The 25,296-nt window shown below is 37.5% G+C and overlaps 1 protein-coding gene across 1 annotated transcript in view; it reads left to right on the forward strand.

Annotated features, from left to right (window-relative positions):
- The first annotated feature begins 220 nt into the window (after nucleotides 1–220).
- Sli (slit guidance ligand) overlaps nucleotides 221–25,296 on the forward strand; it is a 118,935-nt gene continuing 93,859 nt past the window's right edge. The window contains exons 1-3 of the mRNA XM_072015919.1: nucleotides 221–422; nucleotides 945–1,276; nucleotides 1,445–1,467. Coding sequence (XP_071872020.1) covers nucleotides 221–422; nucleotides 945–1,276; nucleotides 1,445–1,467 — 557 coding nt within the window. The remainder of the gene's footprint in view (nucleotides 423–944; nucleotides 1,277–1,444; nucleotides 1,468–25,296) is intronic.

Here is a 25,296-nt window from a genome sequence, read left to right on the forward strand (position 1 = left end):
ATCCTCTACAAGTGCTCTACATTGGTGACCCCGACGTGATCTACGCGAAAGATAATTAATCTTATAAATAAATATATAATCGTGAAATAAAATAATCGTGAGAGTGCTATCAAAATTTTAAATACCGCGAATATAAGAGAGTTCAAGATGACGAGTACCGACAGTACTTCGTACAGAATTCGCAGACTCAAACGGTTCAAGACTACACTGAAACGAAGAAATGGGTGATACAACGCCGTCTCAATTCTATTCGGATTTGAGGAAGCTCGCCCCTTCGTCAGTCTCCGACGACTTAGTGCTGGCGACCTGGAAGAAACACTTCACAGCGGATATTCAATATATATTAACTACGCTGAACATAACAGAAACGAACACCCTGATCCAGGACATCTACGGTAGGCACCCGGAAGCCGGAAGCACCAGTAAGCGAACCATCAGAACGAACACGAAACGTTAGAGCAAGCGATCCATTGACCACCACCATCAACGAACAACCGACCGAACTGCTGGCGCAAATAAATTCCCTGAACTTCGACAATGTCCGCCCTTCACGTCAGCGAAGCAGGAGTTGTCGGAGATCGAGTTCGAGACAAAGATCGCCCCGGTCTCTGTTATTATCACTCAACGTTCCAGGACTGCGCGAAGAAGTGCCGCTCCCCATGCACCTGGAATCAGAAACGGGATCAGCCGTCCATAAACGCGGCAAACGACGACGGCTTGGGAACCGGCCGTATCTTCGTCACGGAAAAAAAAGACGAAAATTTCATTCTTAATGGACACCGGTGCCGACACATGTGTGTATCCGCGCAACAAGATACACGAACCCGCGAACAAAAGCGACTACGAACTGTTCACGGCCAATGGAACGCGGATTGCGACGTATGGCACCATCACCATGTCCCTCAACCTATCACTACGTCGAGCCTTCAAGTGGCGTTTTGTAGTTGCCGATGTGCAAACGCCCATCATCGGTGTCGATTTCCTGAGCCATTATGTGTTGCTCGTAGACCCACGAAATAAACGGCTCCTCGACACGATTACACAACTGTCGACAAAGGGATTCGCCGCCACAGCCGACGTAGCGTCAATCAAAACCATCGATGGAGAATCACCGTACCACAGACTGCTGGCGGAATTCCCAGATTTAACGAGACCGCTCATTTTCCGGAGAAGTTCTCTACGGCATGGTGTGCAGCACCATATCAAGACGACGCCCGGACCCCCCGTCCACGCCAAACCATGCCGCCTCGCCTCCGATCAACTCAAACTGGCGAAGGTGGAATTCGAGTCATAATAGAGCAAGGCGTGATGCAGCCATCGACAAGCCCATGGGCATCACCTTTGCACATCGTTCCAAAGAAGGACGGAGGGATTCGACCTTGTGGTGACTATCGGGCATTGAATTCCCGCACCATTCCGGATAGATACACACCGCCGCACATAGAAGAATCGCGCAGAATCTGTATGGTAAGTGTATCTGTTCTAAAATCGATCGTGTTGACGTTTACTATCAAATTCGGAGGACGTAGAAAAGACTGCGATCACGACACCTTTTGGTCTTTTCGAAGCGACCAACATGATGTTTGGGCTTCGAAACGCTGCCCAAACGTGTCATAGATTCGTGGACGAAATCATGAGAGTTCTAGATTTCGTTTACGTATACATAGACAACTTTTTGATCGCAACCGAAAACGAAGAACGATACCGCGAACACTTGCGGATTTTGTTTAAACGCCTTGACCAACACGGAGTCGTAATAAATCTCGCGAAATGTGAATTCGGCATGAGCGAAATAAAATTCTTCGGTTACACCGTAACCGCCGAGGGGCTAAAACCATTAGCCGGACGCGTTGACGCTATAGTTAAAGTACCGTTACCCGCGACCGTTAAAGACCTACGAAGGTACCTCGGTATGATCAACTTTTACCGACGTTTCATACCGGGGGCCGCGAAAATTCTTCAACCACTCAATGACCTGCTGAAAGGCACAAAGAAGTGCATCACGTCCATTGAGTGGTCCGAACAAACTGAAAAGAGCTTCCACGAGTCGAAGCGCGCCTTAGCTGACGCGACAATGTTAGCACATCCGATTCCCGGCGCGCTCGTTAGCCTCGCGGTCGACGCATCCGATTACGCCATACGTGCGGTACTTCAACAGCGCGTCAACGATACTTGGCAGCCCTTAGGTTTTATGACGAAATCGTTATCCCCCGCGCAACGAAAGTACAGCGCATACGACCGATGTACACCGCGGTAAAACGATTCAGACACGCCGTCGAAGTTAGAGATTTCGCGATCTATACGGATCATAAATCCCTAATATACACGTTAGAACGTTCAAAGCGTTAGCTGGACGGTTCGAACATATACACTTAGACATTATTGTCATGCAATAGCAACAAGGTTATTGTCAAACGTGTATCGATCGTTTTTCGTGTTGGCCCGAAGCCGTTCCCATCGCCGACATGGAAACTCCAACCGTTGCTTTGGCCCTCCTTTCTACATGGATATCTCCTTTCGACGTACCACTAAAAATCACGACCGATCGAGGATGTCAATTCGAATCGCGTCTATTTGAGGAATTATGCCGGTTGCATAATCAAAATCTTGACAAGTTTTCGGCAAGACAATTCCGTCATCTCGACTACGTCGGACAATTTACGACTGATATTCGGCACATTAAGGAGATAGAGAACAACGTAGCCGGCACTCTATCCTGGATCGAAGCGATCGGGAAATCTGTAGATCATCAAACGTTAGCTGCAGCGCAAGAAAACAATAACGAGCTACTCGAAATTATTAACTCTGGCTCTAGCGCGCTGCAACTCAAAAAAGTGCGATTTCCCGATCAAGATGTCTATATATATTGCGATATTTCGACCGAAACCTTGCGACCGTTTGTACCGGAACCGCTACGACGCAACGTATTCCAATCGCTACATGAACTTTCCCATCCGGGGATACGTGCTACGCAAAAACTGGTGACGACGTGTTTCGTCTAGCCGTCCATTAATAAAGATTGTCGAGCGTGGACGCGACAATGCATACCGTGTCAACATTGAAAAGTCACCAGGTATGTATCCTCACACGTTAGAACGTTCAAAGCGTTAGCTGGACGGTTCGAACATATACACTTAAACATTATTGTCATGTAATAGCAACAAGGTTATTGTCAAACGTGTATCGATCGTTTTTCGTGTTGGCCCGAAGCCGTTCCCATCGCCGACATGGAAACTCCAACCGTTGCTTTGGCCCTCCTTTCTACATGGATATCTCCTTTCGACGTACCACTAAAAATCACGACCGATCGAGGATGTCAATTCGAATCGCGTCTATTTGAGGAATTATGCCGGTTGCATAATCAAAATCTTGACAAGTTTTCGGCAAGACAATTCCGTCATCTCGACTACGTCGGACAATTTACGACTGATATTCGGCACATTAAGGAGATAGAGAACAACGTAGCCGGCACTCTATCCTGGATCGAAGCGATCGGGAAATCTGTAGATCATCAAACGTTAGCTGCAGCGCAAGAAAACAATAACGAGCTACTCGAAATTATTAACTCTGGCTCTAGCGCGCTGCAACTCAAAAAAGTGCGATTTCCCGATCAAGATGTCTATATATATTGCGATATTTCGACCGAAACCTTGCGACCGTTTGTACCGGAACCGCTACGACGCAACGTATTCCAATCGCTACATGAACTTTCCCATCCGGGGATACGTGCTACGCAAAAACTGGTGACGACGTGTTTCGTCTAGCCGTCCATTAATAAAGATTGTCGAGCGTGGACGCGACAATGCATACCGTGTCAACATTGAAAAGTCACCAGGTATGTATCCTCACACGTTAGAACGTTCAAAGCGTTAGCTGGACGGTTCGAACATATACACTTAAACATTATTGTCATGTAATAGTAACAAGCTTATTGTCAAACGTGTATCGATCGTTTTTCGTGTTGGCCCGAAGCCGTTCCCATCGCCGACATGGAAACTCCAACCGTTGCTTTGGCCCTCCTTTCTACATGGATATCTCGTTTCGACGTACCATTAAAAATCACGACCGATCGAGGATGTCAATTCGAATCGCGTCTATTTGAGGAATTATGCCGGTTGCTCGGCGTCAAACACTTGCGCACGACGGCCTATCATCCCGCGTCTAATGGCATGGTAGAGCGCCTACATAGACAACTTAAAACGGCGATCAAGTGTCACGACACGAGCAATTGGGTCGAAATTCTGCCGATAGTTCTGTTACACATTAGAACCGCGATAAAGGAGGACCTTGACGCAACGGCAGCCGAAATGGTTTACGGCTCCGGCATACGCTTACCGGCGGAATTCTTTTCACCAACAAGTCAACGGGCCAATTTAAAAAACGCGAATCGGCTAAAATAATGGATGGAGGAATGGCGAAAAGAAAATCTTCGTCTCCAAAGAATTAGAATAATCGCCGTACGTATTCTTGCGCCATGACGTGATTGGAGGCCCTTTACAGCCGCCTTACGACGGGCCGTTTAAAGTGACAAAAAGAGGCGAGAAACAACCGTAATACGGTTCCCGTAGATCGGTTGAAGCTTGCTTTTGTAGTACCTAAGGATTTAGAAGAAAAAAAAGCCGAAACTCGTAATGTACTGATTCCGGTAGGACAAACGAATGCCCGCAACAAAAGCGGTATAAATAACAACAATCGAACGACGGAAGAAAACACAAGGAATAGATAGGTTACACAGTCTAGGCGAAGAGTCCGATTTCCCGATTGATTTCCGCAAGGTTTCGGTTAAAAGTCGTAAATTGTCAGACACAGGATACATCGATAAATTTTAAAATAGCGACGATCAAGGAAAAAATAGTGTACATAATATTATAAACATAACTTAATAAAAACGTTATCATTGGTAGGGGGGAGATGCAGCGGCACATGAGTAGAGGACAATTCATGTAATGATAAATAAACTCCGGATAAAACAATGTCGCCGTTACGTGCAACCGTCGAACAAAGACTAATTTGAATTTTTCCGTCTCTTCCCCGACCAGGATAAATAAATGGACGCAATCACGAGCGAATCAGTATATACCGAGTATCTACGAATTATCGATCAATATGTATGATTTATTAGCGAGCAATTATACAGTCTTGTACGAACGTCTCTTAACAGTATTTATATTTATTAATTTATTTAATTCTTTTAAATATATTTGATGGGTTGCAACTGCAAGTTCTCGTTATTCTATATTACAATCCTCTACAAGTCCCCTACAGATATTTAATTTTAAAATAATTAAAAATTAATTAAATATTTCTTAAATTTTTCTATTATACCACACTGTTTATTATTTCGTTAGTGCTCCAATTCTACTAATAGAACAATGATGTAAATAATTCTTTCCATGGAACTTTTTGCCACTTTTTCGTGGAATAATAAGTATATCTGTGTTAAATCTGTGTCCCCTTATTACAATTCTGTTAATGATTTACACAAGTAATAAAAGTAGCTGTTTGGTACTTCACCTTTTTATTAGAAAATATGTATTTGTATATTTGGTATAAAATCGAAATATAAAAGTTCGTATAAAAGTTTTATAGTATTTTTTCTAAAATTAGAAAAATTTTGTCATCGGAAGTTAAATTATATTGGATTGGGGATAACTCAAAGAACATGGAAGGGTTAAACGTGGAAGCAGAGTTTCCAGGTTGTAAAGGGAATTCACGCTCCGCTTAAATCCTGCTACAGTGCCAGCTTTTTTTCCAGTTGTACACGTAAAAGTGGGAAAAGTTGTTGCAACGATTCAAATCGATTCCCTCTGACAAATTTTTTTCTCCTTTTGTGCTTTTTGATACTGGACGTGTAAAATTTAGAGAAACGCTGATTCCATAGAAATCCGCGATAACATAAAATATTATATAGGATATCCCGCAATGTGTAGTATGTAGTATTGAATCAGATCAGATTTTCTCTTTAAAAGATGGATAATATAATATACTTTATTACTGCCTATTTATACTGTATATTTTATGAGTAATAAGTCTTTAAGCTATCGTTTTTACTAGATTCTTACACTCTTTGAAGTACCGAGAAAGGAAATTGGTATATTTTTGATCGCGTTACTCTCAGACAATAAATTATGTAAATAAAGTACATAGTACAATTATTATTGTTAATATGAAATAATAATGTATTATTTCATATTAAATGTATAATTAAATTTACATTTCCATTATATACCGTATATAATATATTATATTATGTATATCTCAGTTTACAACATGCGCTATTATATGAATATACACTTTGAAGGACACACTGTATAAAATGTGTTGCAGGCTTTAAGTAAATGAAACGTAACAATAATGTGACGCGGTGACAAGAAATAATAAAAGCAACGGGGACAAAATAAAATGCAACGTCGTTGGAAATTGTATACGGGTAGCGCGAAAGGTTTTTGCAAAAGAACGAAATACATTGAAGAATTCTATAATTATATGAAGCAAGCGACACGCGAGAAACAAAATGCGCGACGAAACAGAGCGTACGGAGATGCAAAAATGTTTGATATAAAGTGAAATATGAACATGGAGGAAGCTATAACAATAATGAGGCGCACGTTGTAAAATGTTTATGAAGCAATGAAATCCGCTGCATGGAACATAACAATGCAAACCACGTGGTACGGAAAACATGCTCCAAGGTGGTTGAATAATACAAAGGCATAAAAAATTTGGTAACGAAGGAAACTGTTATACCAGCTCCCAAAGGAAACCGACACATGTTCCGATAAAAATACGTACATAGCCTGTAAGGCTATTCTATTTCATCTACAAAATCTCGACATAATTCGGAAAATTCTTAAAAAACAGTGCAAGAAGGTTATTATGAAAGCTGTGAAATTTTGACTGAGTTACTATTTCAAAGAAATTCAATACATTTTAATTTAGTTAGGTTTTCCTTCGAATCATTTAACATTCGTAATAAATATGAGAAATGATACTTTAGATTACATGTAGAAAAAGTTACACGAAAAATTCTATGAAGATAGATTTGTACCAAATGTAAGAATAATATAAAAATACCTTATAAAGTTTTAAGAAAAATAAAGTATTTATTTCGAATATTCCATCAAGGAGAATTTTTTTAATTTCTTATAAAATATATTATACATCAAGGACAAAATTAGAATTTTGTTAGCTTTAATAAGAAAATGTCACAAAACTTTGGAAACTAAGGATCTAATAATATCGTCTGCGTATTTGGAAACGGAAGTATTATTATTTTATTCGACGAATTTCCAAAGAGATTATATTGTATACACATGCTCGAAAAGAAACAATAGCCATAATTTCACTCCGCTAAAAAGAACCTATTAAACCTGGCTGAAATTTAATAGAAATATTCGCCAAAATAAAAAATACAATTTTAATCAACCTCGCCGAGCGATACAATACAACCCCTGAATCGTGTTTCCGGTAACAAAACGAAACCGTTTCAACAACAGACTGCAATTATTCTGCCTTATTCCACGAAGAAACCCATAACCGAATAATGTTCTGACAAAAGCTGCAAAAAGGTAGAAAAAACGAAACTTGAACCAACCTAGCGCAAGATACAACAAGAAAACGAGTATACGAAAGGCACTTCGCGCAACAAAACGGAACTGTTTGCTCAACGAAATTGCCAGCAAACGGAAGCTCGTGTTAGCAGCTGGTAATAAATGAAGCAGAACGATCATTATTCGGGTACGAAATTAACCACGAGCTCACATCGATGGCTTGTAACCATTTTTGCGCTGGCCGAGCACGCTAAGAGAGGAGAAAAATCCGCCCGACGATGCTCCTTTGTGCATACTTTTCTTCAGGTGAGCCACTTGAACGCGCTACAAACGAGCAAGTACGCGTTTCCGCTTTTCGTCCGCGAAACTTCGAAGATCCGCCCCTATTACCCGTCTTTCCGGCCATGAAACTTGAATCACGCCTACTTCCGGCACACTTCGGAGACAGTTTCGAGTACTTCCAACAAACTTTGTCACATTGTGCTTGTTGGAGATGTTGGTTGAGGAGGAAAAATTGCTTTAAGTCTATGGTTTGGGTGATTCTAATGTTCTTTTTTTGCTGTTGTTGCCTGGTTTGTGGAACTTTTGAAATACTTTGAAGACTTATCGACCGATCTTATCTACGGTCCATAGTCTGGTATGACCAGAGTTATACCTCGGATGTTCTATGTAATTTTGTATGTTACGTATATATTTACATCCTTGAATTTCCTATAAACAAATACAAATCTGTAGTCTGGTTGTAACTGTCAATTTCAGAAATTGTCAGAATAATGTACAAACTATTTATAACGCTTAATGTCCACGGTGTACAAGTATTTGCATATAAATATTTATATATATCTCGTTAATCCTTGCATTTTTTAACGTAACCGCAGAAGCATCTTCTAATAAGAATTTCTTAGGAAATGCTCCCTTTCCGTTTAACCTTCTGTACGTACAGTATCTCGCTTAATGTTCGAATATTTATAGACATTTGTTAATATCTTAATATCTTTTAATAATTACAGTATACAATATTATGATCATATTTCGCCTCAAACACTACATAAGGAGATAATTTTGGTAACATAAAACTGATAGTAAATGTAAATATACGTTTACTGGTTGTAAAAAATAGGAAATGCGATTTGCTGTGTTCTTCCGCCGTAATCTTCAATTATTTTGCAACCATTCTTCCTCTTGCCATATCTATTAAAAGAATTTTCCTAACAGAATGGTCGACGATCCTACGCAATCGTGAAAATCACTCTGACAAACATTAACAGACCATAGAAGGATCCCGAGTATCGGCAAGAAATCTTGGGGCCATCCCCGCAGCACAGAGATTTCGGTCGAATAAAAGCGGCCTCGCCAGCTCCTTTGCGGACGTAGTTATTTGCCGGGAATGACTTCCGAAATTGCTCTTCCCTTCCTCTTCCCTCTCTTGAAGCCTCTCCAGGCACGATGCTCGTTACACAACGAACCAAGCTCATCGTTGAAGCCAGCTCCTGTATCGGTGTACACAAACGCCATGCCATGGGGTACAGGGTTATACCGTCATGTCGTGCAGTACATATTATTGTGTGTATTAGCCCTATGTATGTTTATTAGATAGCAGGCGTATACGATGCAGTATGTTGGTTCAAGGGTTCCGTCGTTTACGAGGTAGCTCGTTAGCACCGAAATTTATATTGTAACCAGGCCAGTGTGCGCCGCTGGCCAAATCTTGCTGCCATGTTAACGATAGCGATCCTACGATGACACGACGACGTTTCGTAACTGCTGATGGCCGCCCGTATTTCTGCCTTCAAGAGCGCCATTAAGTAATTGCCAATCGCTGTAACACTGTCCTTCGGGAATCCTCGATATCACGTGTCTGTCGGTTGCCTAAATTTCGTACAGATTTACGCCTGCTAATTTTCGCAGATTGAACGTTAGAAAATCTGGGTTATGATCGCGTGACCATTTACAGCGATTCACGAAAGTATCCTAACTGTTGCCATAGAAAACTTTTAGGTGTATATGGTATATGTTATGTAAGACATTTTTAGAATTTCATTAGCACTGTAGTGAAATATGATTGGGCAATATAATTATATTGGAAAAATTTGAAACAAATCTGAGAATTTCCATTAAGGTCTTAGTTTTAAATCTTTGTGATAAAAATATGAAGTTATTACCGTATCTGGATTTTCCATAAATACGTAAGAATCCACAGTTTATTAATAAGTATCTTAATACTTATGAACGAGGATATGGATATTTGTCGTTACGAATGACAACGACGTGGAATAGAGTCCCAAACGTGGGATAAAAACAAAATGTAGTTACACGTTGCATGTGATAATTAACGACGGTACCCAGCCGAATATTTTAACAAATCTGGTAAATGTAACAACCTCATCAGTTTCAGTGACGCACTGCCACGGTGTTATCGTGACGTTTCCGCCGGGCAATTGCCTCAGTCTCATGCATAGAGAAGCACGATTTGCACCAAGTTCCGGATTCCCTTTTGATTCATTTTTTGGATATGATTTTGTAGCTTGTTTTCGACAGCAGGTTTTTGGAGATTTTTTTTCTATTTTAGTGGAGTTTCGAATAGCTTGTTTTAGAATTTTGGGAGAGAGGTATAGGTCGAATGAAAAGTGATATTTTGATACTGAAGAGAAGATGGAATGTTTGTTGAAAATTAAACACTGTGAAAAGATATACGAACAAATTTCATCAAAAATAAAAAAAAATATACAATTATGGGAATAGGAAAACTTTTTGGTGATTTGTATCTCGATTTACGTTATCGAATTTTTATATTCACGTGTAATTAAAATATCAAACGGATCGATAAGTCCTCAATAATACAATTGTAGCAATTATTTCAACAGTGCAGCATTATTAATATGCAAAAATTGAAATTACCCGTCGAAAAGATAATTAGAGTGCTTCAACTATGTGATAATTATAATGAATTATTATGTACAGTGCAATATACTTAATAGTCTTTTTAAAACATAAATCTCTAAAATTTCAATGGATAGTATGTTTGATTTAAATAGCTGTATTATTCTTGTAGTTGTTAGAAATATGAAAAGGTTATTCATATAGAAGTTGTTTGATTTAATAGAGAGAGAATAAATTACAAAGTATTCACACAGAATATGTATATATATACATACATAAGCTTTTTAAAAGTAACGTGAATGTAACAGATAATTGAATTTTTAATAGAATATTTGAATTTTTATAGAGATCCCAATACCAATTTTAGTAGAACTTCATATATCAAAAAGTTTTTTTAATACCACGAAACTATCAGTTTCATCGCACTTCTATATTGAAATTTTTTCAAATCAAACGCTCGTTATTTCTAAAAGAAGAAGACGTTTAATGCCATATTAAATACCAATTTAAAGAGTAGCTTTCCTTCTGCTAAAATAAAATTCAAACATCGTGTTCCATTGATATAATAACATATCTTGATACATTATATATAAATGTATAAGTTATAAATCAATTCTTCTAACAATTAAGATACTAAAAAAGTTAAAATTAAAAATATAAAATCACATAATCGCCTCATGATAATCATATGCCATAAACTACTGCAACCATGAATAACATTAAAACCATGAACGATATGAAGCAACACTCACATGGGCACTCCCCAATTACTCAACCGTAAGGAACAACCTCCGCCATTCTGTGGCGCAACACGGCGTCCGGTACCGGAATAACAATCGCCAGGTTTAATGCAATCAGATGCACACAGTGCGGACGTTGTCCAAAACGTCCAAAGCGAGCGTGTACACGAAGAGATACGTCCGAGAATTTTTCCACCGTGAACAAGCTTACGTTACAACTCCGAGACCCGGTTCCCGTGGCAAGGTTAGACGAGACGAGATAAATATCCCCGCAAGCTGCAACGTGTTACACGGTAGCAGACGTCCTCCGTTTTTCCACGACTGACGTCACACAAACGAATGCACACGCATGTACACTACCGTTCATAAGTATCCGGACGCTTTGCTCGATTTGTAATAGCTAGACTGCAGATTTTTATGCACATTCATATCTTTGAAGACATCACTAAAAACATAGAAGCTCGGTAGAAAATTGATTTATCCATTAAATATTATATAGAAAGCGGTGAGTTATGTACTAGAGAAAGTATACTTTGGATATTTTATAATACTTTCTTGAAAACCTGGAATGATGAAATTAACCACTCATTGAGAAAATGTACGAAACGATATGAAAGTTACGATACTTTGATTAATGGTGCAATATTTTGTTAGCAGTTAACGTTTCATTTCAAAAGAACGATGTGCGCGCTAACACGATAGAAGCAACACTTATCGTTACGTTCTTATAAAAATCAGCAGACTATAATGTTAAATTACAATGCTGTTAAAAAGAAAACAATTTTATGAAATTAATGATTTATCCGTAATCCTATAATTAAAATACATCTTGTCAACGATAAACAAGTGTCCGGATACTTTTGAGCGGTAATGTATAGCATACAAAGATACATTTAATCCGCGATGCACGGTACACGTTATCCGCGACGTTGCATTCGAGCCAAGCTACGCATCGAGATAACGACGTTCCGTGGCTTATTGAGAGATCGCAGTAAAGCGTGCATTGCGTTTTACAGGCCACCACCGACCGCCATTATGACCAGGGTACATTGTGGCTGTGATTCGTACCGTGCTGGGTAAAATACGTTGAACGATATCGATGGAACTACTACGTGCTTCGTGTTTTATGCGAACGAAGACGTGCAGGTCAGCCTGCCAGAAAGGTTAAGGCCCTCGTGTTCCAAGGATATGGCTTTGTCATGGCTTCTTAATTTTACGTTACATAAAGTTATATGAGGGCGACTGTAAAGAGACCGATATTGGATTTGCTGTCTGGAAGTACGGAGACTCTGAATTCTTTAGCACCTCGGTTTAAGGCTGCAGGCAGTATAACGCGTCGTTAGGGAGTTAACACTTAACTCTGTCCGTGGTCGTTTGATTATTTACCAGCCAATTGTATTTTTCTAACGTCAAAGGATATTTCAAGTTCGAATAAAATGCGGAGAAATTGATACGCACGAAGAGATTTATCTTTTTAACTTTATGTTAGTGTTCTCTTGGAATATTATAAATTCTTCTTGTTAAAATCAGAGCAGAGTTGAAATACAAATAAAGATTCGAGGATCGCAACAGGATTGGAGATTGAAATAACTGGAGGAACTTCGAACTGGAATAGAGATATAGATTATAGTCACATGGCGATGGAGATTGTTGAATTTCGACACTCGAAATGAAATTCTGGAATAAATTGTTACATTGATTCCTTCTTCCCAATTTGAATTAAATCGTTACCTTAAACTAGTCAATTGCCTAATGTTATTAGCTGCTAAATTATTGTGCGAAAGAACCATGGTAATGAATTAAAAATTCATAATACCTCAAACGGACGGTCTATAATTACGCGTCAAAAAAGAACTTTGCAATACAAAATAAAACTTTGGAAGGAAAAAACGGTCCAATTAGAAAATCCATGTTTAATATCGAAGCGTCTTAAACCAGCCGAAAAGCTTTCATCCTTAATGGCTTGTTGGCAGCTGCGACTTCCGGGACACCGTGTAGACGGTCCGCGCGACAAGCGGGCGCGCCGGTTTCATTTAAGCCCAGAAATTGGAATAAAAGCACAGCGCGACTCAATTAACCGCCGGCAAATATTTAATTACAAACGCAAATCTTGCTTGGTTCGGTTCTCCTTTGAGGCGGAATGGTCGGGAAGGAGCCATTCAAACCAGCCACCGTCTGCCTTTCTGCTCGCAGTTTCCGTGAACTTGCCATTGAATGCAACCATCGAAAGGGGAAGGGGAAGAGAAAAGAAAGAGGAACGAACGGAAAGATGTGGGAAGGGCAGTGGAATAAGGCAGCAACCACTTCAACCAGACACAATTTCTCTTTCTCCGATTTGCCAACCGTCGCATTAATCCAATCGAGAGTCAGCGGGTCGCCACAACAAAAGATAAACGGGTGCCGGTTTAATGTTGCCTCATCCGCTGAAGTTAACTACTTCGACGTTATTAAGGTTTAATTATTTCCTGTCTAAAAAAGGTATCTGACGAAGGGCCCGATTAACGAGTTTAGAAGAGAGCCTGTTTCTTAGGTTACATGTCTCGAGGGAAAACGAAGAGTGTGTCGTGTGTTTATTGCCTTATTAAGTGAAATTGACTGGAACAGATTTTTTTATCAGCTTGATATATATGAAATGTCGTTTTAGAGTATCATGGTTAAATATCAAAGGCGGATAGGTAGTTAGTATTTTAGGACTTGTCAAAAAAACTTGAGGAGTTCAAATCTTTTGTCTTTATAATCGATAAAAATATGGAATATGGAATAATACTTGATCATTAATGATATTGACATAAAAATTGGAAAAAATATATATTGTTAAATAGAAACATGTGTGAGAGCTTAAAACGTGAATTTTTTCACAAGATTCATCTGCGATTTCATCTGTTGGTTTTTAAACTAATTTTCTGCTCTTTTTCTATTTTATTTGCAAGAAACGTGTAATATAAAATGGACAGGAAAATTGCAGGTTTACACAAACATAATCAAAAATGATAGCACGCCTCTGCTAGTAGGCTATTTTCCCCAGACCACCGGTTCTTCGCATACCACCAGTTATCTCGCCGCACGTGACACGCATCCCCAAACTCGCGTTCCGCTGAAAAAATATTCATCCCCTTTTCCACTCGCTTGACACCCTTTTAAACTCCCCTGTTCACATTTTCTATCAAAATAGTCCAAACCATTACCAATTCCTCCAACCAATAATTCCGTATTTTATTTCATGAATTTAATTCTTGATTTTTCTTCAAATATTGTATCCGAATAACATCGTTATCTATTAATCCACACATCTAAATATTTAGTTCGAGAAACGCAAGTAACTTAAACTTACTAAAGAAGATACTCATCCTTTTTTACTTTCTTGATCTAGCCCTGTAATTTAATTATTTCACACTTCCATTAATTCCTCCAACCAGTAGTTCATCCAAAAGAAATTTATTCTCTTTAACCAATAATTCATGGAAAAATTTAACCGAACTTCTTTATCCCACATTTTCTAATATAATAATTTAAAGTGCAATGATTCTTGTGGGCTCATTTCCACCATCAATCAGTCAACTATTTATCTACAAAACTGGTTCTTTTCAATACGTGTTCTTAATCACTCTAATATACCTAAAAATTCAATACCTGAACTTAGCTTTTTCCTACCAAAAATGTCCTCATCTTCATTTTCATTTCCCGTTAAAGTGAATCAAGTAGTTTGCTAAAAACATACTTATTTTCTTTCTCGCTTCTTTAACATTCGCTTAAGCTTTTGCACCGCTCATTTTCTCCCTTAAAATAATCAAAACGATTACGATGTTTTGCAAACAACGATTCATTCAAAGAACCAGTTCTTAATTAACTTCATGGGTTTTATCTATTATTTCACGTCCTTGCTTCATATTTTCTGTCAAAATAATACAAATCGTCTGCTAAAAGAGTATTTATGGTCTTTCCCACTTTTCACTTTCTACTCATTGAAATTCCTGACTCCATACATTTTCAATGAAAAGGATCGAGAACATCGTCAATTTTTCTCGTTCGCTCTCAATGACTTACCCTCTTCTTTCTTGCACAATTGCAAGTACTTACATAGTCTGATCAAAAAATTCCTAGTTCATCCCAATTCATTCCATACACTTAGTTTACGTTCTTAACACCCGATATGTAGTGGTCGGCCGTGCTAAGTGCATAGTTGGGAATTTTACAAAGCAGTACCGGTTAGACGGGCTAGCCTTCGGCCTGGCAACGATTGCGATTCCCTTTAGCCCGGCAGGTGCACGGCTTCGCGTCGCGTAACTTATGTATATCGGGTCGTTTTGGCCCCGTTCGCATCGCGCCGCCACTTTTACACGAGCTTCCAGTGTTCCGCCTACGGGCCGCTCTCACTCGCGAACACAAAGTGTTTCCGCGCGAGGCGGAACACAGTGGCTAGTGAATTCCCTCGCGGCGATATCTTCATCGTGTTCTCTTCTTTTACTGCGAATCGAATCGAATCGATTCAAGCATTCCATACATGGCTGGCAGTTATGGGGAAGTTTTGCATAGTCAGCTTTCATTCATGAGTTAGGCGTAGGTATTTGTGCAGGATGATTGAAAGCGAGAAATTTCAATGATTTTGATTAATTTCCTATGCAACTGGATATTATGGCGAGGTTTAGGAAATATTTAGGATTTTATTTTTATCGTAAAATGGTATTTTGGAACATCACTTTTGCGTAGAACTTGGGTAAAATTGTGTAAATCTTTGGATCGATGTTTCGTGAAATAATTACTTTGTAATAAATAAATTTGAGTGCTAGTTGCGTATAATCAAAGTTGTGAAAAAATTCTGATTAATTAAATTAATTTCTGTTTCAGTCTGAATATTAGAAATGATGAATTCTAATAATTACAGATAATAATTACAGATGAAGAGGGTAGGATACAAATGATTCATTAAAGTGTAACCTGATTTTGGAGAGTATAAGGTTGGTGGAAATTAAGTGTATTCCGGATGGAACATGGTTCCATTTTCGAAGCGAACGATATTTATGACGCCGACCACGACAGACCAGTCGCCGCGACCGTTCGCGGAAAATTAAAATTATCTGTCAGCGGACACATGGCGTTGAGGGTTTTAAAGGGTGAGACGAATTGCTGTAACGAGCTGGGTCACGTTTTACGCTACATTCCGCGAGTCTCTCCCGTTTCGTCCCTCCGAATGCTTCAGTTCACAAGTATACGAAAGCACGTGTAGCATAAATTTCCATTTCAAAAGTGACGTAGAACAAATTCGATATTACGATTGAAATTCAATCGTCGAATGACATTTAATCTGTCTTGCAGCGACGTTATTTAAATTCTACTTCACGATTCTTCCTATCCTATTCGAAATATTATATGCAATATTATATGCATGTGTTAAGAAAACATGTTCATTGCTAATCGGAAGTAAACGCATTCTTTCATCGCCTTCAAAATTTTAAATCTGTAGTTCATCATAATATTGCAATATTGAAGATATTAATAATCATTTTGATAGTTTAATAATTTTATATTACAATGGCTTTCAGAAAACCGTCAATTTATCAGTTATTCCTAAAAGACTTACATTTTTAAACCAAACATGTCATCTTCAATTATGTCATAGTAAAATCCATCAATTTGATCACGAAGTGACATTAATATGTATATATAATGCGCATAAATATGTATCCGATCGAAATCATCTGCGACAACATATACACGAAAGAAAATTCTAAAAACTCTGATACCTATCTATTCTTCAAAGAGACGAACTTAGTTTATTCTTTATTTCGTGTTCAAAGGTGTTACGTATGTATTGGGTAAAAATATCGTGAAACGAAGAATTCTGTCCTATTCTATCGGAAAAAAGCTCGAACGTGGAACGAGAAACAGCAGTGTTGGAGCAAGAAAAAGGGCGGCAAAGGGGAGACTTCTGTCTCGTTCTGTGAAAATCAAAAAGCCTCTATCATGGAGGGTTCCTTGGCCCTTGATCCGTTAGACCTGCCGCGTTAAAAGGCCCTTCAGAAATCTACATGGAAATTGCCGACCGGTACTTGGCTTTCACAAACGCTTCAAAAACGTCGGAACGTAACGATTTCCTCCGCTGGCTCTTTTGGAGCGGAAAAGAAACGAAAAGAAGCGAGAGGCAGTGGGTGGTGGCCTTGGTGCATCGCGACGAGCGCGTCGAAAATTGAGGCGACTCATTGCCTATCGTCACACACGACGCGAAGAACGAAACTCGCAGAGAGAAAGGATCCGTTAATAAATCTTCCGTCTGCCTCTTCCGAGAGAACTCAACCGTTTAATCTCTTTTATCCACACTCGCTACTTACGCAGTGGTTCTCAGAGCCCTATAAGTTTAGGGTTTATAAGGGATGAAGTGTGAGTTTCTTTTTTGGGAAAGTTTTTGGATGTAAATCAAGTTACTGAAGGGAATTTTGTTATTTGCATATATGAATATAACGAGGGATGAAGTATGTACTTTTATGGTAAAAACGTGAATAAGAAGAACTGTACCTTGTGCTGTGTCATATCTTTTTTTCTAAGTACTTTCAATCTTTTTTTAAAGTACTTTATTGCACACATATTATAGTTTTGTATGATAAAGAATAAGAGAAAAAGATTCTACGTTATAAAAGGATGTTTTTTATTTGCCTTTATACGAGTAGAGTCAAACGATCATAGAAACTTCCGAGTTGAAAGTAATTTTGTAAAAGTGAGCGCTTTCCTAAAGAACGTTTCAGGTTCGAACTTGAAATCTTTCTCTAGCTTGAAAAGCTGTTAATAAAAATAATTTATCGTCATCGTCATCATTATTATTAGATCATTATAATACAAATAATATGTTTAACAACTGCATTGTATAGAATGGTTTCCAGTAATACCAAACTGACATACACACGAATAAACCCATATTTTTGTCATACCAATTACATTCTATGCAAATGCAAATTTCCTATTCTCCAAATCTTCTCTTTTATCTCGACGGCTACACTAATCCAATTTTCCCAAAAATCCAATCACCAAAAAACCAACCGAACATCGACCAATTACCAAACCACCCGGAACAAGTCACGGAACAAAGGCCACCGTGAAAATGATTTGCCCGTTAATTAGCTCGAAAGTATTCGGCCCACAGTTAAACCGATTAACGAGAATTTAAATCGCGACATGGGAGTAAGGGAAGGGAGTGGAGATTATACAAATCAGCGAGCCGTGCGATGATTTCATGGTTCGCAGGGCAAAGTGGATTCGTCGCTCGCGGGTTATGGCCGCGCGTCTGCAGGTGAACACGATGCTGGTTTACTATCTGGCTGAGCCTGGTATACAGCTTGAAAGACAACAGAACATTTTTAATAAAACGTATGTCACTTTGTACGGTAGGGTGAAAGTGGCTGACTAGGAGCGAGTTGCCTTCGGCGACTCCACCATTTAATTCCGAACCTCTTTGATGCGAACCAACTGTGTCCCAACGCTCGTTTCATGCTTCATGTGTATTCAAGCCGCTTGTTGTCGCGCAGAGGAGCGTCTTTATTGAGTCAATCCGTCGGATAGATCGCTATTTAAACGAACTATTCGAAAAGCTGGTAGATTGATACGATTTTCTGGATTGCGTCCGATTCTACGAACCTTCTCCGGTTTTCTCTCTGTTTGTCTCTTGGATTCATTTTCGATGTCTGTAAGTTATGCAGAGTGTTCAGTACAACTTTTCACTTTCGAGTAAATCGAATGTTTAAATTTGATATGTGCGCATTCACAGGACTAGTTACTTCGAATTCTACTATGTCGGAAATAAGGCCTCGAAGAAACAAATTTTATTTTACATTGTAACGCGATTGTTATTGTATATATTTTTATGTATAGAGCAACATATAATCGATTATCCTGTCTACTCGTGGGATAAGAATATTCGCACGTACTTGACGTTTCTTTAAATTCATTTTTCTCGAAAAGGAAGCTTCGTATGAAAAAATTCTATTCCAAATTTTCGACTCGTTTTTATATGTAAAATAACCTACTACCAATTGTCCTATACAAACGCGAAGCAACCAAATTCACGTTTACATCTGACTAGTTTTCAAACTCAATTTTCTCCGAAACGAAGCACCATAGGAAAAAATCGTGCTCTATGTTTTGAATTAACTTTTTTTTATTTATTCCGTATTTAATTCTGCAGCGGGGCATCCTATGTAGCCTTTGAAAGAGAATGTGTAATCGAGAAGCGTTTAACGAGTTGAATGTGGGGTATTTTGAAGATTGAAAGCGTTCGATTTACCCAAGTTACATGGAAATTAGAGTGGATGAACGAGAGAAGCGAGGCTCGAGCGTTAAAGAGATCTTTGTTACCTGGGAATTTCGGTATTAAACGGGATTTCAAGGTAAATTTACCGGGTTCGTACTTATTACAAGGAGCGCCAGGTATTCGGTGATTAATCGAGAAAATAAATATAACTCGTGAGGACGGGGTTACGTTGGATGTTGGACGGAAAACGAGAGAAGTTCGTGATGCAGGTGTTGCATAAGACGAAGGAAATACTTATAAATTTACGTTGAACTTCTGAAAGGCAATAAATTCTCTCAGCTTTGACTGTTTAATTCTGTTTTTAGAATAAATTCATTTGAAAATCACTTTAACTTTTAGAGTTATCGTTCATTTTACTCTTTATGAAATTTATCGACTTTAAAATTATTTTATATTTTGATTTTTTTGCAGGAAAGCAATTCCAAAGTTCTAAATGCTTTCAATAACTTTAATGATATCAGGGTGGTGTTTTCATTTGATTTTTAAATCACCTGTACCATTAGGCACTTTTCTACCTGTAATCGAGCAAAATGTGACAAAATTCTTATTCATATACATGATTTTTCAATTTTATGTTAAATATCTTGAAACATTACAAATCCATATTGTCTGTTGAAATGGAAGCAGGGTTTAAATCTAAGGAGGGTTAAAATTCTTAAGATCTATGTCAGACACACTAATTTTAAACTTTTAGCCAATAATATACTTATACCTAGAACTTAAATCTACTAAATGAGAGGTCGATGGATCAAAATTATTCAACGAATTCCTCGCCAGTGAGATAATCATACGAGAATCCATCTTAATCTCGCACAGACGTCGACCATCTTCGAGCCAAACTTAATACCAACAGCAAAAAGAAATAAAGAGAAGATAGCAAGAGAGAGAGAGAGAGAGAGAGAGAGAGATAGCAAGAGACTGTATTTTTAGACAGGTCTCTAAACTCGATACAGCGTTACCCCACAGTATAGTCCACTTTGATCTCGTTCAATTCGACCTGGTAATCCATCTGCGCCGATAGATACGGAAGACGGGGGTGAAACGAACGAAGGAAGCCAGAAGTCGATAGCTTCCGCACGAAACGCTCTCCTGCACTCGTCTTCTCTGTATTTAACTGTCGAGTTATCAAGGGTGAACAACGTTCGATGAGATTCCGACCTCAAAGTACCGGGGCTAGGCTTGCCAACGGCGAATGCACTCTCCCTAATAATTGCATCCTCCTCCTTCAGTCGTACCACCCACCGGGCCGGAACCTTCCTTCATTCGTAAGCACGCTGGCGCGCAGATCTTTGAGTTAATTCAATTTCGTTCTCAAGGCAAGAGCGCTTTCCCTCACTTTTGACGAGGCCGGTCTACTTAATCACGCGTTTCAAGTGCATTTGTTTGATTGACGCTGCCTCTGTTATTTCACTGTTAGCGAGTATTTTTTTGGTCGTTTGTAGGTAAGCATTATTTCTACGTTTTATGTTTAGACCGATAATAATTAATATAATTAGATGAAAATATCAGAATTGTCTATTTAAACTATATACTTGAATGTATTTTGATGATCTTCTGCAGAATTTGTTAAATACTTAAAATGCATCTAAATTGCTTTTGTGGAAAGATAAGCGTAGAAAATGCAAATCAGTTAAGAATATATTAGAGGAATGTAATTTATGAGATTGCAAATTAATACCAAATTGATAAAGTTTTTATAAGATTTTATAAGATTTATATAAAAATTCTCGAGTAAAAGAAAATCATCTGTTAACTATTTCAAAGAAAGAAAATGTAATTTCGAACAAATTAGTGTAAACGTGATATTTATGATTTTAATTTGCGGTATTCGAATCAGATACAATGAAAACTGTAAAAATTATCGGGATGACTAATAATGATTATAATTTATGTGTAATATATGTGGATAAATATACTATTGCACAATAGATCAATAGCTCTAATGTTGAGCAGCATGTTATACGAAAGAAATAATCGAGGAACTATTTTCTTTTTTTTTTTATTTTTGTACTAACATTCCTCACCTCTGAAAAAAGGCAGACGGATTCAAAGGAACATTCTCTCGAATCGTCGATTTTCGGTGATCCTCTCGCTCACTTGCCTTCTCTTCTTTGCTCACAGGACTAGGTGGTCCGTTCCCAATGGGATTTTCAGGGTATGAAGGCGCTTTAAAAGGGAACAGTCAAAATTTCTCCAAGCCAAAGATTTAGAAATCTACTTTCTGCTTTCCCTCACAGGCAGATGCCTCCTTTCAGAACTGTGTCCTCCGCTTTGACCTTTGACGAGAGCGGATTACTGGCTCAAGCAACTGCCTGAAACCATTATTGGTAACATCGTTTCGAAAATGCCGCGTTAGTGTACAACGAAAGCAAAAAAAAAAAAAAAAAAAAAAAAAAATACCGCGTATTTATACACATATATTTTTACTTTTTCACCAATAATTTCGAATAATATTTACTCTATAGAGTATGAACCGTGATATGTGTAGATGTAATTAACTATGTTGCAACAGTGTTGAGTTAAAGTGAATCGAGACTTAGTATTTGAAGATTCTTTTTTACAAAAATTGTATCTGTTACAGAATATTGTTAGATTTATTTTAGAATTGAAATTGATGTAGAAATATATACTTTTCCAATATTTCAAAACGAATGTTCAAAGAAAGCTTCAAGTATAATATAACTTTACTGAATCATAAACCTTCGGTTTTACAACATTTTTTAAATATACCTGCGACGTAAAAGAAGAATGGAAAAAATTTTCGAACACCTACGCAGTTCATACCTTTCAATCTTCTCTTTTGAACTCTTTTACGTTTCAAAGAAAGGCATTGTAAAAGATTCTACATAGTTCTGTCACGACGATCTACAATGATTTACGCCATAAAATTTTTACTCACAAAGTTTCCATGTGCCATGAAAACTGAGGGACTTCAAAATTCTGCAAACCTCAAACTTTCCGAATAAATCTACTACCAAGGTTCTCTTGGACAACTGAACTCGTGTTATCAGTGAAATTTTACAAGTCACGAGTTATAAGTTAGTACACCTAATAAATTCTCTTGCATGGTAATAACAAGTTTGATAATAAAGCAAGTAAAGTTCTTCAAGTAGATATTACAAATTACAAAATATTTGATTGTCTTGTCCGACGTAAAATTAAATCATGACATATGAAATGTCTAATTTTGTAATATTAATTTTCTGAATCTGTAATTTATTATTATATACTTACATATGTGTATAATGAAATAAATAAAGGTAGCAAATACACTAACATTCGGTGCAGTAGAACAATCATAAAATTAAACAAGAAGATTCCATGTAGAAAACAATATTTATTTCAATATACAATATTGTATACCTGATGTAATATATAGACTTCTGAGCGAATGTTTTAGTAATGCAAAAGAAAGAATGCTATCAAACATGCAACACAAACTAAAACCTTGGAATAAATAATAGAAAAAATTGTTTTAAAAAAAGCAATAACAAGGATGTTATATAAACAATATTTGTCAGTGGAAATGTGCTTTAAAAAATAAAGATGCAATACAATATCAAATCTTAGAACATCTAATAAACCAAAAAGGATCTCAAGAACGAATAAAACAGTATATCTAAATTATAATGAACTACAAACCAGCCAATTTATAATATTTTATTTTTTTTTTTTATTTGGATGAATTTTACAATCAATTCTCATTGAGGATTATAAGTAAATAACTTACAATATAATAACTAAATATTCATAATGAACAAACTTAAACTTAGTAACGTAATAATAAATAATACTAAATAGTAATAAGCGGTGTTTCAATTTAATTAGCATTTAAACAGTACTATCAAGAGCAAATGTGCAAAGGATCCATATTAATGGAAAAGAAATATCAGCCGCGTTACATTTAAAATGTCGTCCAGTTCAGTTTGGCGGAATTTTCTCAACGGAAGGGACGGGTTATCGAGTGAGACGATCTCGCGGAAAATAAATCTCAGTCTGATCTCAGTTGGCCGCAGATCCTTTTTCCGGCGGCGGGTACACCGCTTCCAGGGACCATCGTCCGAGAGCTTCCTTCGTTGATTAAAAACCGCGATACAAATCGTCTGTACACGACGAACGTGGGTGTCAGCTTATTCTCACCGACATCACCGTCTTTCAGGGATCTCTCAACGTTATATGAATGCTACAAGCAATCGAGTGCTCAGGAGGAATTATTTCTTTCGAAGAATTATTCTATACGCGATTGTGACGCATTCAGAAATAAAAGGACGAAGAACTAGCTAGAGGAGAGCTAAAAGAAGAATCGAATGAATTAGAAATTCAGTGCGAGTTTTGGTGAATTTTTAATTAAGCTTTCTTCTTGCATTAATATCTTACAATTCTTAAAATTTTGATTTTTCCTCTTTGCGAAATCAAAGTAATTTATCGGAGGGAAGAATTAGGTCTTTAAAAAAAAAAAAAAATATCATTTATTCTTCAGAATATTATATGAACCATGAGAACTCTATTTTTCACTGCAGGGATCAGGGAAGTCGTGGAAATGAAACTTTAAAAAACATGTTTGCAGCCAATTACTCTGTTTAGCCAGACTTTCAGCTCCTTTGGCTCACGTAATTAACTAAAAAATCACAAGGAAGCTTGAACGAATTAAGGGGATCCAATTTTCCGATATTTTGAGGCGGCAGGAAATTAGTCTCGAAGGAGGAAGGAAAGTTAATTTCTTCTCTTGCTTGTAGGAGAAAAAACCCACGGCGTAGAATTAACTAAAAGTACTAAATTAATATTGACTTTCTTCCTCGAACGGAAAAAAGAAAAGGAATTATGCCAGAACAGGATATAACATTTTTTTAATTCGAATCTCCATAAAACCATTTACGGTTCATTAATTACATTTAAGCTACTTATACTTTTTTTCTATGATAAATATTAGCAAAACGCACTATGAACATTTTCATATGTATAGTAGCTAAAGATGTCTGAAATTGTAAGAAGCCATTATCCTATAAGAGTTATATCACATTCGAATAAATGTAATTCGCGTTTCATTCTCTTTTTTAACGTAAAACCGGGATATGGGTTTAAAAGAGATACTTTATCGAAGAAGAACCGACAGAAGAAGAGAAACGAATTATAAAGACGTAACTGAAACGATTCAATTATTTCTATCGGTATAGTTAACAGCTTAAAGGTCTTCGTAAGTCGGATTAAATTTTCACGGCTTTCGGATCGCCACGAGTCAGTTCCATCGAACAGAGAATAAAACGATTAAAGTTTCGCTCGTTTAATTGTATCTCGAGGATTCCAAGAACTTTCCACGTGCTTCCATCATAATCAATCTTCGATATCCTTTTCTTTTCTTAAAAAAAAAGAACAAAAATATATGCTGGTAATAACAGTAATAATAGTAGTATCAGTTACTATTCTTCATAAAATAATATTCACATCAATATTATACCTATATCTACACACACACACACACATAAAATTCAAGCTTCCAATATTTTCACTGCTCCTGGTTTTCGAAAAAACGGAAAAATTCTGAGAGATTTATTGACGTCTCTCATATTAGGTTGTCCGAAAAGTGTCTTTCTTTTACAGACACGTCTTTTACAACGACGCAACTTTATACAAACATGAAACCTAATCTGTCGAACATTGTAATCTTTATCTTGATAGAACAAAATGGATCATACGTAATTCGATAAAATAATATAAAACGGAAAATATTGTGCTTCCATTATTTCCTTATAAAACGAAAGAAACTTTTCGGACGATAAAGATAAGGATTTTTTTCGAAGAATTCAAAGTTGAAACTCCGCTTGATTTATTA

This window comes from Bombus fervidus, chromosome 13 (assembly GCF_041682495.2).
Source record: "Bombus fervidus isolate BK054 chromosome 13, iyBomFerv1, whole genome shotgun sequence".
Classification (NCBI taxonomy): Eukaryota; Metazoa; Arthropoda; class Insecta; order Hymenoptera; family Apidae; genus Bombus; species Bombus fervidus.